This window comes from Dipodomys merriami, unplaced genomic scaffold (genome assembly GCF_024711535.1).
Source record: "Dipodomys merriami isolate MVZ:Mamm:240054 unplaced genomic scaffold, mDipMer1.0.p SCAF_1, whole genome shotgun sequence".
Taxonomy (NCBI): domain Eukaryota; kingdom Metazoa; phylum Chordata; class Mammalia; order Rodentia; family Heteromyidae; genus Dipodomys; species Dipodomys merriami.
Window position 1 is genome coordinate 135180483 of NW_027202270.1, and position 19852 is coordinate 135200334.

General features: G+C 42.2%; 1 protein-coding gene across 1 annotated transcript in view; it reads right to left on the minus strand.

Annotated features, from left to right (window-relative positions):
- Fntb (farnesyltransferase, CAAX box, subunit beta) overlaps nt 1-19852 on the minus strand; it is a 57583-nt gene that overhangs the window by 6894 nt on the left and 30837 nt on the right. The window contains exons 5-10 of the mRNA XM_070031784.1: nt 13992-14138; nt 13809-13892; nt 11338-11424; nt 9276-9405; nt 4042-4174; nt 172-283 (exon numbers count right to left, since the gene is read on the minus strand). Coding sequence (XP_069887885.1) covers nt 172-283; nt 4042-4174; nt 9276-9405; nt 11338-11424; nt 13809-13892; nt 13992-14138 — 693 coding nt within the window. The remainder of the gene's footprint in view (nt 1-171; nt 284-4041; nt 4175-9275; nt 9406-11337; nt 11425-13808; nt 13893-13991; nt 14139-19852) is intronic.

Below are 19852 nucleotides of genomic sequence, written 5' to 3' on the forward strand. Positions count from 1 at the left end.
CCTACTGATTAGGGTGTCTTCCCCATGTGACACTAGCACGAAGCAGGCAGATTTAAAGGGATGCCCAGCCTTTAATGGCCTGGTTCTGAGCTGAGCTGTAGAATACTGCCTTTCCTGCTTGCCATCCCCTGCTCCCTTCCTCCCTCATTCCATCCCTGACAAGATACTCACTTGCCAGGCTTGTCCAGAAGGCCGCCGGCAGGGCACTGGCAGCACATGAGGATGTACTCCTGCAGGGCCTGCTGATGGAACATCCAGTGGCTCATGCTGAGGGCTGGGTCACCTGAAAGACAAAGGGTCCAGGCAGGAGTTAGCCATGACTTGTACTTTATGAGCCAGTAAGAACAGTCAGGCTTTCATTTCCCTCCTCTTCCATTCTTTCTTGGTATACTTGCTATCTTCACATATCCCTTCTGCTGAGCCTTGTCCTGTGTCAAAGAGCAGCCATTCAAAGCATTCACTTCCTACCTTATTAGCTTTCTGAGTACTTACCTTACTCCTCCTCCTGAAATGACCAATTTGTTTGCCTTTTTTTTTAATCTGCCTTTTTTTTTTTTTTGATAGTCTCATTATGAGCCAGGCTGGCCTCAAACTAAGTCTCCTGTGTGATAGAATTACAGGTATGTACTATCATGCCTGGAAGCCATCATTTCTGTATTCTAGCACCTTTCTGAACCTTGTGCAAAACTCTAAACAGATAAAGGAATTCTTAGCAGGCAGTAATAAACTGTTTATTCTCCTACTTTCTAAATCAGAATGAAAGCTATCTCCAAAAGGGAATTCATCAAATTATTTCTTGACTCATTTTTTTTTTCCTAGCTGAAGGAGTGGCTCAAGTGATAAAGCCATCTACACAAGGACCTGAGTTCAATCCCCAGTACAGGGGAGGGGGTGGTAAGAAGGAACATTTATTTAATGTTTTTTTTTAATGAGGACATTGAAAATATTCTAAAGTTAATTGTGATGATGGTTATATAATTCAATGAATAAACTAAACCCTGAATCTTATGTCTTAACACTTCAGAAAAGCTACATTAAACTTTCTATATAAAATATGCCTTTATGTCATACCCTAAAACAAATGATTATTTCTGGAAGTTAAGTAATAACCTATAGGTAAAATCAGAATCTGGAAAGAAAGTGCTATAAACTATTAAAAGATTATAGAGTGCTTCAATTATTTCCTATATTACTGAGGTTTAAATCTCAAAGTTCATAAACTCCACAAGGAGCTTCCTGAATTTGGACACAATCACTCATAATCAAAGCAAGATAAAGGGAAAAATGATAGAAGGATGATTACTTTGCATGGAAATCAGCTTTTTAAATCCCTTTACCTCTGCCTTCAACTACAGATCCGCATTATCATTTTGCATTTCAAAGGTTCCTTTCATCTACCCAATTTCTAAACCATAACTGACAGGTACAGCCACATGGAGCCCAATTTCACAGATGTACAAGAAAGAACCAAGGAATGTCCCAAAGAAACTCATAGGCTTTCTTAATGCTCCAGAATCATCGGAGATTTTTAAGTGACTACTGGTAATTCATTGTTCTATTCAAATATTGTCTTCCACTGGTTGAAGGCAGTTGATGGTATGGAGCTACTAATAGTCATTTGCTGAGTGAGGAAATAGCCTACACCTCTATGCTGCACTCTGTTGGGTCTTTTTCTAGAAAAAGACTGTGTGTGTGTGTGTGTGTGTGTGTGTGTGTGTGTGTGTGTGTGTGTGTGTGTGTGTGTGTGTGTGTGTGTGTGTGTGTGTGTGTGTGTGTGTGTGTGTGTGTGTGTGTGTGTGTGTGTGTGTGTGTGTGTGTCTGTCTGTCTGTCTCTGTTGGGTCTTTTTCTAGAAAAAGACTGTGTGTGTGTGTGTGTGTGTGTGTGTGAACAAGCGGGAGAGAGGGAGAAAGGGAGAAAAAAAGACAGATTGGGAATGGCCTTAAGCATGCTAAACAAGTGTTTTATCACTGAGCCAAATTCCCAGCCTGTGTTGTTTTCCTTTTTCTTTTTTCTCTATGCTAGTAGAGGGGCATGAACTCAGGGCCTCGTGCCATGGGTGGCTTTCTTGTTCACAATTGGCATTCTACCACTTGAGTCACACCTTCTAGTAGTATAGCATTTTGCTGGTTAATTGAAAATGGACTCTCAACAATTTTTTTTTTTTGCTCAGGCTAGCTTCAAACTTTAATTCTTTAGATCTCAGCCTCTTGAATAGCCAAAATTGAGTAGCCACCAGTGCCCAGCATATTTTATTTTTCTTTATACAAGAAACATTTCAATTGTAGAGAAAAACAGAAAATGCAAACTAAAAAAAAATGACTATCTGTAATTTCATATCCCAGAGTCTATTCTTTTTTCCCCCATCCTAAAGATGTTCCATCTTAAGGATTTGCATGTGCTAGGCAGGCACTGTACCACAACACTACATTCTCAGCTTTTTCTATTAATTTGTAGAGCCAACTCTCACTAAAAATGAGATTACTCTGTTTTGAAACTACTGTGGTCATAGTATAGGGTAAGACGTGTCTATAATGCATCTCCTTTCCATTCCAAGGTTGGTATTTTGCCTGCCACTCAGAACACACCCTCTGCTAGACTCCAGTCTGTTCCAAGTCCAAGAAACGTATTGCTTATTTCCTTTTCCTTTTTAGAAAAGCTTTTGTGATGGTGCTGGGGCTTCAACTCAGGGTCTCCTGCTCTCACTTGGCTTTTCCATTAAAGTCTGATACTCAACTATTTGAACCACACTTCTTTTTCTGGCTTCTTGGTGGTTTATTGGAAATAAAGAGTCTTCTGACAATCCTACTAGTGGTCTAGCCAGAAAGTGTGCAGCCTCCAGAGACAGACAGGTTTGTATCTTAAAGCTCTGAGCCTAATCCCTGTAGCCCTGGGCTGAGGACACAGCCTAGCAACTCTGTTTATCTTACAGTATCAAAAGTGGCCACAACTCAACAGCTCTTATTAAATTAAGCAGCTAAAGAATAAGGTGTGGAAAATATAAACAAGAAGGAGGAAAAAGACAGGATGAGAAGGGCAAAAGAAAAGAATCTTACTTTTTACACTTGAGCAACTAATAATTACCTACCTGAGTCCAAAGAAAAGTTTCCTTCTGGGAGGGGAATCTCCCTGAAGGGTTGGATTAGTACCCAGCAAGGCAGCACAGCTCCTCTGTCCAGCTGGTACTCAGTGACACCCTGCTCTCAGGAAAGCAAAGGAGCTAGCCAGAACAGGCAGCAGACAAGCAGCCTGAGGTTCCAAGAGTAAAGGAAGGAAGGTTTCCAGCACTTTTTGATTGTTGTCTACTTTGATTCTGCATCCCCACTGGAGACCCCACAGACAGGAATGTAGAGTTTTGCAATACCTGGTATTGCAGTTTGGATGGCTCAATGAATTTCTAATTGACAGTTACTTTTTTGTTTTTTTCTGCCGATCACGGAGCTTAAACTCAGGTCTGGGCACTGTCCCTGAGCTTTTGTACTCAAGGCTATCACTCTACCACTTGAGCCACAGCTCCACTTCCAGTTTTTTGGTGGTTAATTAGAGATAAGATCTCAGCCTCCTGAGTAGGGAGGATTACAGGTGTGAGCCAAGGGCATCTGGCTAATTGATGATTTCTAATGGTGGTGATATCTATACGGTCAGCATAGTGGACATGGTAGCTGTTTTCTCTGAACATTCCACTTCTCTGCACCTTTCCTGTCACCAGGTGCCCAGGCGCACAGTGTTGCACTTCTGACATGACCGAATGAAGCTCTGGGATAGAAGCTGTAGCTTCACACCTAGCTGAGGGGTCAAGACAGGAATGGCTGCTTCCGCCAGTAACAGGGGCCTCCTCACGATGTATAAGGGAGCTGATCCTGCCACAGGTGACCCCTCAACCACTAGCCCTAAATCCTGCTGAGCACATGAATCCCTCACCAAGGAGCTCTCAAATGCAGGATGGGCAGAGCTCCTTCCACCCCTCTAAACAGGCATGCTAGCTCCTGGCCACTTGGAGACCAACTACCATGCAGTTCCAGCTAAGGGCCTCCTGGGCTCACCTTGTGCATGCAGTGCGCGGTGTAGCAGGGGTAGAAGCCCTGCCTGCCAGAAGGAGTAGCAGCCGTCCACCAGCTTGTTGCAGCGGCCCTGAAATCCACCCTCAAACCGCATCTGCCGGCTTGTCACCCATTGCTGAGAAAGGAAAAAAAAGGACAGGAGAGGCAGAATGTTAACTAAACATTCACAAAATCCAGCAAGACAGGCTGCTCTGTGGGAAGAAGGCTTCCTTACATATGACTTCTTAGCTCTTGGATTTAGAGGCTCTGGCTTTCTTCCCTCTGGTCTCCTCATTGCTTTGATCATTTAATCTGACCCTTTTGAGGCTACTAGCACTTATTTCTGCTCAGTGGCTAACCTTTACTTGGTTCCAATTCAGTGCTGATGCTGAGAATAAAGAGAACAAGTTGATATGTAAGGAGACCTGCAAAAGTGTCTTAGTAAACACAGCATGTGCAGGAAAGCTAACTAAGACTGTCAATGGCTCTATACTCACTACTCACTGCTCAGGGAACATTTACTCAAAGTAGATAAATGGAATGCTCTGTTACACCTCATCACAGCATCTGCCTCACCTACTACCTGGGGAAATTCACTCCAGGCCTCTCAGCAAGTCTCCACCAAGACTGAGGCAGCACCCATTTGTTTTGACTATCAGCTGTAGTCTCTGCCCGTTTAGCCTCCCATCCTCCAAAAGGAAACTGGCTGGCTGATACGAGTCTTTTACTTTATACACTGGCACTTGATGTTACTCAGTGGTCACATGTGATACCATCATTCCTTCCTTATCTCCAAGTTGTCTAAACACACTGTACTACTAAGATCAAGACAGCCTTGGGGTTGGCTAAAGAAGTAGAATCAACTGGCTGAACAGATATAACATTCATTTCCCATCCCAGTCTATGGAGCAGTCACTGGCCGACGCCACAGGACAGTATCACTGTACTGAAAGGTAGAGAGTAGGCTATATCCCCAGTACCCAGTCTTTTGGATTGAATTCTTGGATATAAACACAATGGACTCATTAGAGAAAGCAACCCTGACCTCTCTTAATGGTTGTAGTTATAGTCACAGCAACATTCAGTGACAGTCACAACCACAAATTCTTTTTTTTCTTTTTTTGGTCTGTCATGGGGCTTGAATTCTGGGCTTGGGCCCTGTCCCTGCACTCTTCAGCTAAGGCGAGTGCTTTACCACTTGAGCCACAGTGCCACTCCTGATTTTCTAGTGGTTTATTGGAGATAAGAATCTCTCGGACTTTCCTGCCTTAGCTGGCTTTGAATCTTGATCCTCAGATCTCAGTCTCCTGAGTAGCTAGGATTACAGGCGTGAGCCACCAGCCACAAATTCTTAAAAGGACAGGGGCTGGGAAGATGGCTCAGTGGTAGAGCACTTGCCTTGCATGCCTGAGGCCCTGGGTTCAATTCCTCAGCACCACATAAGCAAAAAGAAAAAAGCCGGAAGTGGCGCTGTGGCTCAAGTGGTAGAGTGCTCGCCTTGAGCTGAACAGCTGAGGGACAGCGCCCAGGCCCAGAGTTCAGGCCCCAAGACCGGACCCAAAAAAAAAACAAATTCCAAAAGGACAAAGTCCAGCTGGGCACCAGTGACTCACACCTATCACTAGCAACTCAGGAGGCTGAGATCTGAGGATCTTGGTTCAAAGCTAGTTTGTGCAGAAAAGCCCACAAGACTCTCTTTATCTCTACCTACCAAAAAAGCCAGAAGTAGAGCTGTGGCTCAAGTGCTAGAGCAAAATAGTTCAGGGACAGCACCCAGGCCCTGAGTTCAAGCACCAAGATTTGCACAAAAGAGAAAAAAGGTAAAAATTTGCATAGTTGGCTGAGATAGTAACACAAGTCTTAAATGACTTGTGCCTAGGGATAATGGCATCTGATGGCAGTAGACTAAGCATTACTCAGGAAGAGAGAAAGTAAGCACTACCTAGGTATCTATTCATTTTTCTCTTTCCCCACTGCTTAAGTAGTCCCAAATGCAATTGATTTTTTTTCCCCAATGCCTAAGCCCATGGGTTCATTCTATTCCCTTGACTATAGGAAGTCATAAAATCCTTTAGATATAGGTCCTGGCTCTTCCAAAGCAAAAGGAAGGGAGGGAGGGAGGAAGTTTGGGTAAGAGTAATATCAACATTTATGGAGCATCCACTGTATAAACAAGGCTGTTTGTGTAAGTTCTCTCCTTTAACCCTCAAAGAACAAGGATTGAGACACATGAAATGCTCAACCTCCCTAGCCATAAAAGAAATGCAAATCAAAACAACATTGAGATACCACCTCGCCAGTTAGAATGGCTATAATCAAGAACTCTAACAACAGATGCTGGAGGGGATGTGGACAGAAGGGAACCTTACTGCATTGTTGGTGGGAGTGTAAACTTGTTCAACCACTTTGGAAAGCAGTATGGAAATTCCTCAAAAGACTCCACATAGAGCTCCCCTATGACCCAGCAATCCCACTTTTGGGCATTTACCCAAATGTTCACAAACAAGACCACACTAAAGCTACCAGCACGACTATGCTTATTGCAGTATTATTTACCATAGCTAAGATATGGAACCAAACCAGATACCCCTCAGTAGATGAATGGATCAAGAAAATGTGGTATATATATATATATATGCAATGGAATTCTATGCCGCCATCAGAAAGAATGACATTGCCCCATGTGTTAGGAAATGGAAAGAGTTGGAAAAAATTATATTAAGTGAAGGAAGCCACGCCCAAAGAAACAGGTCCCATGGTTTCCCTTATTTGCAATATCTAGTATATGTCTTAGTCAAGCAGAAAAGGTCAGATAAGTTGACGTTAGGGAAATGAACCCTAAGATACGTATTCAAATGTTTTTTTCTTTCATGTGATTGTTTCTAACACATTTATAAGATTATTTCTTTGTTGCTTTGTATGTCCCTCCCCCACGGTATAACCCCTGCTTTCATTGTATTTGATGTCGGTATAATTTGTGGAGGGGAAGGGAAAAAACAAATCGTTTAAATAGGGATACAGGTGGACCCGTTGCAACAATGAGATGTACAAGTCGTTATGTCAAAACGAACTTTACAACTTTGGTGGGGGCGGGGAGGAGGATTGGGTAGGGGGTGGGAGGGGAATGGGAAGGGATGGGAAGGGGAAACAAAGAAGGAGGCTACAATGCTTGATAAGAAATGTACTCACTATCTTGCCCATGTAATTGTAACACCTCTGTACAGTATTTTCACAAAAAAAAGTCCTCAAAAAATATATATAACACCATCCTGATTGATAATAGGTATCTTTAAAATTGTGTATCTTAAAATGACACTCACCTGGATCTGTACATTTGCTAAAACTACTGAATTAGGATTTTGTGTTTCTGAAAAAGCAGCTATTTATATGGATCTATTCCTTCTGTCATTGACTATTTCTCCAGAGGGAATACTTCATCAATAAGAGGGAAAGCTCAAACAGTAAGAAATACCACCCTAGTATCTACAACTTAAAATCTTTATATGGGGGGGGGGAGGATGGGAAGGGATAGGAAGGGGAAACAAAGGAGGAGGCTACAATGCTTGATAAGAAATGTACTCATTATCTTGCCCATGTAATTGTAACCCCTCTGTACAGTATTTTCACAAAAAATAAATAAAAATTTAAAAAAACTTTATAGGTCCACCTGTATTCCTATTTAAACCCATTGTGAGATGTACAAGTCATTATGCCGAAAACGAACTTTACAACTTTTGGTGGGGGGGGAAGGATGGGGGGGGGTATGGGAAGGGGAAACAAAGGAAGAGGCAACAATGCTCGATAAGAAATGTACTCATTGGGGCTGGGAGGGTGGCTCAGTGGTAGAGCGCTTGCCTTGCATGCCTGAGGCCTTGGGTTCGATTCCTCAGTACCACATAAGCAAAAAGAAAAAAGCCAGAAGTGGCGCTGTGGCTCAAGTGGTAGAGCGCTAGCCTTGAGCTGAAGAGCTGAGGGACAGCGCCCAGGCCCAGAGTTCAGGCCCCACGACCAGACCCAAAAAAACAAAAAAAAAAAGATACTCATTATCTTGCCCATGTAATTGTAACCCCTCTGTAATTTTCACAATTTAAAAAAAAATCTTTAAAAAAAAGAACAAGGATCATTCTTCCTACCTTTCAGAAGGGGGGAAAGAACAAAACAAACAAATTAAGACAGTTTGCCCAAGGTCACTTGGTTAGAAAACAGCAATGGCATGTATACATATATATATATATATATATATATATGTATGTATATATATATATGTATATATGTAATATTACCATTATATACTTAGTCAATAATTATATTCCTTAGTTCTACCTGGGACATGGGACTTTTATGTTGCATTCCTTGTTGGTGAACAGATCACCAAGTGTCTCATAAACTCTATGTCCGGTGCACAAAGCTAGTCATTTTGAAAAACTTTCTAAAAGAATGTGATGTATAGGAGCTTTCTAAGGAAGAGGATGCACCTAGCTAAACCTGTAAACAATATAGCAGAAATACTCCACAGTGGGTCCATGATGGGAGCCTGGAACCTGCACTCAAGAACTGTCAGTTATAGCTACTTTGCTTGGAAGTCACAGTCTAGAGAGTGCAAGGTCTCCAAAAGACAAGGGAGAATAGTTTCTCCTTAGTGGCTGTGTGTGTGTGTTTGTGCTCAAGACTGATGACTTTCTGAATTCATTCTGAATTTCAGCCAGAAGCTGAAGGTCTAGATGTAAATGTTTGGGTATCCTCAGTGAAATTACCTGGCTCCATCTAGATGTAGATGCTGAACATTCACATAGATGAGAGAGAGAGAAAAAAAAAAGCTTCACTTCAAAATGCTTCCAAGTTTTTACAACTTTTTCTCTTCTGAGACACATGATAGCAACTAATCCTGAGACTGAAGCTACTTTTCTTAGAAGTATGAGGAAGGTATTCTGGATCATTCCATGTTTGCAGGAGTTAAGAGGACTTTGGAGTTGGCTTAGCACAGTGTGCAGAAAATTTGAAACAGGCAGAGACAGCAGAAAAGAAAGCTGAGACTCAGACTAATTCTGGACTCTTTCAATTGTCTCAGAACTGTGCTGAGAGCTCCAACATCCCATCTTCTCCCAGGATTTGAAGGTGCTGAGCTCAAGGCTATCTCTATTGGTCTTTCCACAGCCAAACCTCCCCAGAATATCAGACCGACATAGTCACAACCCTAGGAGTTGGAGCTGAGGGGACACAGCTCAGCAGATACTTACTAACAAGCTCTTCAGGTTCAGAGAGCATTCCTTCTTGAGGATTACCAGTGCAGCCAGGCCACAGAATGTGTAGCCACCATGGGCTTCCATCCCTGGCACCCCGCCAATGCCACCTTCCCAGTTCTGACACCTAGAAGATATTGAGAAAGGCAGCCTGAATGTGTACATGTCCCCTCCACACTGCAGATGGCAGAGAATGACTTTGCTCAGGTAAAGGCAAAAGCCATCACCATTATGAATATAAAGATATTCCAGATCTTGGTTCAAAATACAGACTTAGCCAGGTGCTGGTATCTCACATCTGTAATCCTAGCTACTCAGGAGGCTGGTATCTGAGAGGTATGGTTAAAGTCAGCCCAGGCAGGAAAGTCCATGAGACTCTTATCTCCAATTAACCACCAGAAAACCAAAAGTAGAGTTGTGGCCCCAAGTAGTACAGTGCTAGCCTTGAGCAAAAGATCTCAGGGACAGCACTAGGCCCTGAGATCCAGTCCCATGACCACCACCAACAACAACAAAAGAACCAAACCCAGAGTGCCTAAAGTACGATTTCTAAACAATAATTACGAGGCTGGGAAGGTGGCTCAGTAGTAGAGTGCTTGCCTTGCATGCATGAGGCCCTGGGTTCCATTCCTCAGTACCACATAAACAGAAAAGGCCGGAAGTGGCGCTGTGGTTCAAGTGGTAGAGCACTAGCCTTGAGCTGAAGAGCTCAGGGACAGCGCCCAGGCCCAGAGTTCAAGCCTTATGACTGACAAAAACAAAATAAAAAAATAATAATTACCTTACAACAGCACTATAAAAATTGTAAGAAATGTTGAGTACTATGATTATCTGCTTTATTAATATATTAGAAATGAGAAGGTAATGGAATGATGCTTACAAAATTCAGAAGGAATATAGTTATAATATTCCTAACTTAGAAATCTCTAACCAAGTAAACGACTAAGCAGGTTTGTGAATATAGACATAGGCAAGATCTTAAAAGTGTATCTCCCAGGTGTCATCTGTGGAGATACACTAGAATATGTGCTCCATTAAAATGAATAAGTAAGCCTAAGAGTAATGCCTTCAACAAAGCAAAGAAGTAATTTCATGCCAAAAGGAAGCTTGTAGATGCCTGCTGTGCAACAAGCTGAGAACAATCTGCCCAGACTGAAGCAAGAGGCCAGAGAGCTCCAGGAAGGATAACTCAGGACCCAGGCATGCGCACACGCGTGCGCAGGCACACACACACACAAAGTGCACGCACTCATGCACGCACATACCCATACATGACTGCCTGTGTGTTTCACTATGTGGGGAATAATTTTATAGTTCTGACAGAATTTCTGGAATGAATTCCTGATGCATACATTTATGACATGTACATTAACTCCAGGAAAATCAAAGTAATGGAAAAAAATAAGATCATAGTATATTATGTGGTTTCACATTAAGTTATATTTAGATGGTTAAAAAAAAAGTACTACTACATTGACGAGAAATATAAAATAAAAATAGTATATATGTAACCGTTTGTGTGTGCCTGTCCTGGGGCTTGAACTCAGGGCTTAGGGTGCTGTCCCTCAGCTTTCTTGCTCAAGACTAGTACTCTGCCACTTGAGCCACAGCTCTACTTCTAGCTTTTTGATGGTTAACTGAAGATAAGTCTCTTGGATTTGACTACCTGAGCTGGCTTTGAACTACAATCTCAGATTTCAGTCTCCTGAGTACCCAAGATTTACACACAAGAGCCACTGGTGCCCAGCTCTCTCATCTCTTTCATAAGAGTTTCTGCAGGAGTGGAATTACTGATTCATAGCCAGGGTACTTTATGATATTGCTAAACTGCTCTAGACTGCTAAAATCAATTCAAACTCACACCTATACTGTTTACCAAAGTTTTGAGCCTTTACCATCTAAATAATAAAACGCTGGAAAACATAAGAGTTTAAAATATTTTTAAATGCACAAGCATGTAATCCTGAGTCATCTCTTATAAGTTTATATTTCTTTGCAGTCTACAGTGAAGTCTTGGCCAGCTGGTCTCCAAGAAGTCAGGAAACCCTGGCTTTCTCACCTTGCTATCCATTCCGCAGTGCCTTCAAAGAGGTCTGGAGTGATGATGTTGGTCAGAGAGGCCACCGAGGCAGCGCAGTATGCACTTCTGGAGACACAAACAGAGGAAAGCATAGTGTGCGTTATTTAAGAATGCATCTAGTGTCCTGGCTCAGTGAGCTCCGTAGGTGGATTGCTTGCCTTGCCAAGTAAGCAGAGATTACCTCCCATCCTCACTCCTGGCACCTAGTCAGTCCTCCCAAGTCTCCAACTGAGAGGTGTGGTATTCTATTTGGATAGAGTTGCTCACAGCATGGCCTCAGTGAGAGAACATGACGTTCTATTCTCCTTACCTTCAAATGGCCAAATAGACATCAGAGGAAGTAACAGTCATATCAGTTCATGTCAAAAGTAGCTTTAGCTCCTCTACTCAAGGACCTACAGTGGTTTCTATTATTCATTCAGGGGTCTGGATTATATTCAAGGGCTTCCGATGTGCTGCTCTCTCATTCAGATGGCAGGACTGTACAGATTTCTGTGGAATTGGTGCCTAAGGAATTAGAACTTTACATTTTCTGCAACAGGCACACTCCAGAGCAGACCACTGAACTCTAATAGTTGCTTAAGCAAAACAAGAGGAACAGGAATAGACATAGCTCTTGAACACCTACAGGAGGAAAGGAACTCTAGTTTCCAACATCTCACCAATACACACACAGGAACATCTTCCAATAAAAACAAAGGAATGCTGTCGTCGTTGTTGCTCATTTTTGCTATTGGTGCTGGGAATTGAACCCAGAGTTCATGCTAAGTAATATGCTCCACCACTGAGTTATATTCAAAGCCTCTTCTTTTTTGTTTGTTTGTTTTTTTGGTCGGTCATGAGGTTTGAACTCTGGGCCTGGGCGCTGTCCCTGAGATCTTCAGCTCAAGGCGAGTGCTTTACCACTTGAGCCACAGTGTCACTTCCGGTTGGAGATAAGAGTCTCACAAACTTTCTTGCCTGGGCTGGCTTTGAACCTCAAACCTCAAATCTCAGCCTCCTGAGTAGCGAGGATAACAGGCGTGAGCCACTGGCACTGGGCTCAAGCTCTTTTTTTTTTTTTTTTAAAGCATTATCCCACTTGATTTGGGATAATTTTTATCATCCCAGCCCTAATTCTTCTCAGTATACATTCTAGTTCAGCTTCTCCCATCTTTTACAATATAAAACAACACAAAGTCAAACTTACTGAGTATTCCATAGAAATCTCTGCATTAGCTATAAGCAGGATAATCCTACTAGCACGGTTGTCAGCCTGGCTCCTGCTGGCCAAAGCATGGCAAAGCTTAGCTGCACCAGCAGGCATTGGAAGCCTGAGTCATGTGTGCCAGCATCAAACGTTGGCATTTACCATAAGCTAACTACAAAAATTTGATCCAATTGCCCTGGTCTTCAGCCTCTGGAATAGCCTCAGATGTATTTTTTGAGGCTCTGAATCCTAATGTAACCTATGAAGCAGGGAGGTAGCTTGTGATGGCATTTGCCTTGCATCAATGCAAAAACTAAGCAGTGATGACAAAGTCACCAATTCTAGATCTCACACTGAGTTGGGTAGGGAACAAGACACAAGTTCTTCAGGTAGTTTCTTCCTTCCTCCTTCCATGTGTCCAGCCATCAAAGGACTCCAATTTGTTTGCTCCTCTCCATTACTTCATCCTCTCTGCTGTCATCCAAATCTGAATCGGTATCTTCCAACTGGATCAATCTCCTGTCCAGTCTCCCTCCATCCAGCCCTGAAACTGAAGACCTTTGCAAAAACACTACAATCTATTCACTGCACCTGGACACCTGGAAAATTTCTAGCAAGATACAAATCATATCACGTCACTTTCTACTTAATACCACAAAAATAAACTCCAGAATCTGAAAGCAGAGTATTTTGGACCTCCTCAGTCCATTTCTGGGCTGTCTTCAGCTTCATGGCTCCTTCTGACCACAGGCTCTCTACATTTCAGTAACACTCAGCCTCTCCTGTCTTGCAGATATCCTTTTCTGTCATATTAATTTTTTTTTTTTTTGCCAGTCCTGGGGCTTGAACTCAGGGCCTGGGTGCTGTTCCTAAGCTTTTTTACAGAGCCATAGCTCTGCTTCCAGCTTTTTTGGCAGTTAGGAGCTAAGAGTTTCCTGGACTTTCCTGCCTGAGATAGCTTCAAACTGCAATCCTCAGATCTCAGCCTCCTCAGTAGCTAGGATTACAGGCATGAGCCACTGGCACCCAGCTTATTTTACTTATGTTTTATGGCATTTACATAAAGAAGAGATAATGACTCTTAGGATATCTGTATCACTTCCCCAATCACTGTGGCCTTGTGTCACTGACACATCATTCTGCACATTGCTCAGTGGGATATAGCAGTATATCTGCCATGCTGCTTTTTTGGCTTGGCATCACTAACACAGTTGAGCTGTAGAAGCCATGGATGCAACTATCTGAGAAAACCCCCACTCACCTTACGTCTACCTCACCTCCAACGTGCATGAGAAAAGAGCCATCAGGTTGCTTTAGTGAGTACAGATACTGAAGAAGCTTCTCTCTGAGGCAAGCAGGAGGGAGAGAGGCAGAAACAGTGGTCAGTGAGGTACAGCAGCTGGGCAGCCCTTCCGGTCTCTGTCACTGCTGGCTGTGGTCATACCTGTTAATGACATCGTAGGCCTCCTCGGTGCCAATGATGCATAGTGCATTGACAGCTGCATAGGTAGGTGCGAGGTGTGGGTACTGCCCAGGGCCTCCTCCAAAGCCACCTTCTGGGCTTTGACACAGCTCCAGGAAGTGACAGACACTAGTTACATGGCCAAGGGGAAAAACAAAGTCAGAGAACATTCATTTCAAAATTCCAATGCCACCAGATTGCCCATCTTTCTGCTAGCTTTCCTACCTCTAAAGTTGGAAAATCCCTTATCTATTTGTTAAAAATAATGTCCCCTCGCCCAGAGGCTTAGCTTTCCACTAAACTATCATCAGTTCAGCATGTCTTCCGATCTTTTCCTGTTGCTGTTCTTGTAGTACTGGGGTTTGCATTCAGGGCCTTCTACCACTTTGAGCCATACCTCCAGCTACATGCATTCCTATCAGTTTTGTATTTAAGCATTGCCTTTCATAAAGACAATGAAGAAACAACCTTTCATACACAAGGGTAAGAGTCTTGTGTATCTTTATCAAACCTTTCTCATATTTTTTCATTCAGCTACACACCTTGGATTTGAAATCCAGCCTCCTTCCTTGCCTTTGAAGACTTCACAACCTTTGAATTTTGACCAGCACTTAGTGGTCAACTCTTCTTTCCACACTAGCCACCCCAGTCTAGATTCTCTCCTTGGCTGGTGGTGAATACTTGGAGACATCTCTCTCTCTCCCATGTGTGCCCTGGAGGGTTGCTGTTCTGTTTCTTCTGTTGCTAGGAAGGAACAATCTCTGAGTGGAGTCTGCCCCCATGGCTAGGAGTGTGACAGAGGGCCTGATCATGCTCTCCAACAGGAGTGAACACAAGCAAAGCCCAAATGGCTCACGCCATAAGAAGGACAGCTTGGCAATTTGTGAGTTCTTGGAGAATTTTCCACATGAATCCACAGAGGTTCCAGTTCCTGAAATGGGAGCAACTTTAATGAGGGTTTGCCTCTGAGAAGGCATCAGGGTACCCAAAAGTTATATTCCTGCTTTAGGTGAAATAAGAAAGCCCCTATCTGTCCAAGGTCCTCTGAAGTTCACCAGGAAGAAGTACACGGCCCTCATTAGCAAGTTGCTTCCCTAGCCTACACTCTGCAGGTCACACAAGGCCTTATGGTTAGGAAAACCTCCACTTAAGAGGACATGAACAAAGTCCATGTCTTTCAAGTGGTCAGGGGCCTTCTTTTCTGACTTGTTCACCTAGTTTTTTTCTGTTGGTAGTGGGGCCTGAACTCTGGGTCTGGGTGCTCTCCCTCAGCTCTTCAGCTCAAGGCAAGTGCTCTACCACTTGAGCCACAGCACCACTTCCGGTTTTTTTCTGTTTATATGGTGCTGAGGAATGGAACCCAGGGCCTCATGCATGCAAGGCAAGTACTCTACCATTGAGCCACCTTCCCAGTCCTCACCTCGTTTTTTCTTATCCACTGCTTACAGAGAGACCACTTAGGGCTAGCCCCCATGAAGACACAAGTTCATGATTGCTTTTCCATATCATGTGCTTTGGATTTCAGGCCCTCCATTACTTGGGCAAGGACAGCAACAGAAAAAGCTACTGACATGGCATTTGAGTCTTGAAATCCTCACAGGTCAAAAGAATGCTCATTTACTTCTATTTACTTCTAAAAATTTGCTGTAGGAAACAAGGCTTGAGACTAAAACTGGTACATAGATTACTCTGCAACACATTTTTAATAAAAATGTTTATAAAGATGCCAGGCGCCGGGGGCTAACGCCTGTAATCCTAGCTACTCAGGAGGCTGAGCTCTGAGGATGGTGGTTCAAAGCCAGCCCAGGCAGGAAAGTCCATGAGACACATATCTCCAATAAACCACCAAAAAACCAGAAGTGGTGCTGTGGCTCAAGTGGTAGAGTGCTAGCCTTGAGCTAAAGAGCTGAAGGACAGCGCCCAGGCCCAGAGTTCATGCCCTATGACCAACTAAAAAAAAATTCATAAAGAGATACAGTGATTTTTAACATGTTTACCAAATCATCCTAAATTTTTTTTTTTTTTTGGTCCAGTTGTGGGTCCTGAACTCTGGGCTTGGGTGCTGTCCCTCAGCTCTTCAGCTCAAAGCTAGCACTCTACCACTTGAGCCACAGTGCCACTTCCGGCTTTTTTCTTTTTGCTTATGTGGTGCTGAGGAATTGAACTCAGGGCCTCATGCATGCAAGGCAAGCGCTCTACCACTGAGCCACCTTCCCAGCCCCCATCCTAAATTCTTAGGTCATCTCCCAGAAACAAAAAAACTACTAAGCTCAAGTCCGAATGAAGGGTGGCCTGAATGACCTACCAAAACCTTTCCATACTAGAAAAACAAAAGGTTTTAGCTGACATAACTGAATAGTCTGAGGTTGGGAAAGTATTCAAGAGTAGCCACATGAGTGAGGTTCAGGGTTTGATCCCCCATAGTGGGAAACAAAAAAACAAAAAGTGTAACAGCACTGATATTTTTTCAGAGACAAGGTGTCACTATGTAGCCCAAACTGTCCTCAAACTTAGAATCCTCCTGCCTCAACTTCAACCGGGATTCCAGGTCTGAAACACCACACCCAGCTTAACAGTTTCTTTTTCTTTTCTTTTTTTTTTTTTAATTTTTTTTATTGTGAGAATACCGTACAGAGGAGTTACAATTACATGGAAAGAAGAGCCATCCATTTGCTTCCCTAGCTCCTCAGAACAAAATACTTCTGACCTAGTAGCCTAGAGTCTGGACTAAGTGGGGATCTGGATGTACTAGCCTCCATGCCAAACCCCGTCAGCTGACACACTGCATCTGTCTTAGGGTTGTGCTAGAAAGGCGAGGCTTCTCTGGAGTTTCACACTTCTGTATTACAGAACATTCTGATCCTGAGGCTTCCTACTTGCACCTTAAGGAACTGACAAATTGGCCATGACAAACCCAGCTGTCAGTAACAGCCTTCTTAGCAATTCTGTACACCAAAATGTTCATGACACTTCAGTCTACCAAAAGGGGGGAGAAAAACTTATTTTAGACACCAAAAATTCACCAAGTAATAAGAAATTACAAGCAGGAAGTACTATGCAAACATCAAGAGGGGCACACTTGTGAAAAATAAGTTCACAAGCATGGCTTAGACATGCTAAGGACATACACATAGTAAAGATAGACGCAGATCAGTTATCATTAATATTAGCAAAGCTTTTACTGCTAGCTTATGTGATAATTATTACTAACAAAGTGGAAAAGTTTCTTCTACATAAGGTGGTTTTTTCAGACACAAAGTATAAGCATGAGAACCCATGGAGTAATAAAGAATAAACAGAAGCTCAGGCATATCAAAGCAGGAAAGAATGTAGGTCTCTCAATATTACCAAATTTTCAGATGACTCAGATACCCACAAAGTCTGAGCACTAGTCTTTGCTAAACAATTAGAATAACTTGGGAGTTGCTGGAAAAATTAATGCCCCTGCCTAATATCAATTAAATATCAATATTAGTATACCTAATATCAATTAAATCATAATCACAGAAGGTAAGCCAGGCTGGCAGAAATTTTTAAAACTTCCTATGTGATGCCAATGTTCACCCAAGTGCCAGTGTTTCTTAAACTTAAGTGTGCACGGAAATCACCTGGGGATCTTGTCACACAGTAGGTCTAATTCAGGATTAAGACTGGTCTGAGATTCTGTGTTTCTAACAAGTTTTCAGGTGATGGCAGTGCTGTCAGCCTGGGAACCACATTTTGGGTAGCAATGAGATAGAGCTACACTGTCCAACTGGTGGCCACTAGTCACATGAGGCTATTTAAGTTTTAACTTAATTAAAAAATTCAACTCCTTGGTTACATAGAACACATTTCAAGTGTCAGTAGCCTGGCTAGTGGCTACCATATTAGACCACATGGCAGGCTCCATTGAACAGTAACCATTAAATTGTTAAGAGGATCAAGTTGAAAGCAAGAGAATAACTATTTGCCTTACAAGGAATTTACTTGGATTTTTAGGTGATAGTTTAAAGTTGGAGTAGATGATTCTGGATAGAATTGTTACCAGTGGGAATTAAGTATGTTCAGTAAATAGTCAAATAATACAAAATGAATAGGGGCACAAATCAAAGACTACTAAGAATTAAAAAAAAGTGAAACAGGCACAAGAAGCAAGTAATATATTTAGGGAAAGGGTAGAGTGAGAAATCATAAAGATACAAGATAGAAAATGACTAGAAATACATCAGGAAAGGGACCAGAGAATTTAGGTCCAGAGAATTATTGATTGTGGCCAATCAATAACAAAATATAATTATTAAAGCATCATCGTAAACACAGCATTGGCCAGAAACAATTATCTGGCCCCTAGCTTCCATTTCTATTGTTCCAACTCAAAGAGGATTCAGATTATACTTACAAAAATACCTAAACATCAAAAAATGATACTAAGGATGAGAAGGGAACAAAATATTAAAAGGCTTAATATTACGGAAAACCACAGTGAAGATACTACTCAGCAAAACACTTCATATATGCAAAGCATAATTTTACAAACTTTCTAACAGTCAAAATTGCGGCTAACCTAAAGCAAGAATTTAGGCTAGATTAAGAAAAAAAAAACACAAAACCTTAAGACTCAGAATGTAGCTCAGTGCTTGCCTAACATGCAGGAAGGCCTGGGTTCAAACTCCAGTACCACTGAACAACAACAACAACAACAACAACAAAGACAACTTCAGCACAAAAAGATGTTAGCACAGATTCAAGGCATAAATAGATTATAAAGATAATGGACGTTTTGGAAAAGCAATCATCTTGGCTTAGGAATAGAGGCAAATGCAAGATACATGAATGACATAATGCTTCTTCTAGTACTAATTCTTCCAAATGTTAGACTGTAAAACACCTTCATTCAACATAGCTGAGAGAGGCAATCTTCTCCCTTGGTGGAGCCACTAATGGGTCAGTAAAAGATAAGCAGCATCTATTGTTGGTTCTAGGAGGCTGGAGCTATTCACAGAGCTCCCACCAAACACCAACAATCCTTTCCATGTCTGCTGTTTGGAAAATGTGGCCAAGTCTAAGTAGGTTACTTTACCTTTGGCTTACTGATGTTTGGGGTGGACAGTTCCCTTTCAGAGATGGTGGTACAATCAGCAACATCCCTGATCTATACCCTCTAGATGCCATCAGAAGTTGGTCCCCAAAGCACACTGCCTAGATTAAATAGTGTCCTCACTGAATGGCAAGAAAACATACTAATTATATTTTCATTAGAAAATTAGAAGGAAATAGGCAGGGCACAGTGGCTCAAGCCTAAAATTCTGGCAACTTGGGATGCAGAGACCAGATGACTAGGCCTAAGGCCAGCAAAGCATACAAGTTTAGGAGACTTTATCTCAACCAATAGCTAGGTATGGTGCTAGATACCTGTCATTCCAAGTTAACAGGGGAAGTACAATGGCTGGGTACAGTGGTGCACACCTGTTATCCCTGTACAAATTGGAAGATCTCAGTCCACGCTGACCTAAATATAAAGTGAGACCCAATCAGGAAAATGAGCAACAAAATAAAGGGGCTGGTAGAGTAGCTTGAATGGTAGAGAACCTGTCTTGCAAATGAGGCCCTGAATTCAATCTACAGTACTACTAAAATTATATAAGGGGCTCCCAATAATCTTTTCTTTTTAAAAACAATTAGCCTTTAGAAACAATAAAGCACAGAAATAGCAAGTTTTGAATTTCTTTGGAAAAGCTTTATAAACTGAAAAGTTCTAAAATAGTATTAAATTAAACTAACTAAATTATAAAAATTAAAAACCTCATTTCGGTAGTGTCAATGTCTCCCTGTAATTTTTATTTTGCTGTTTGTTTCATTAA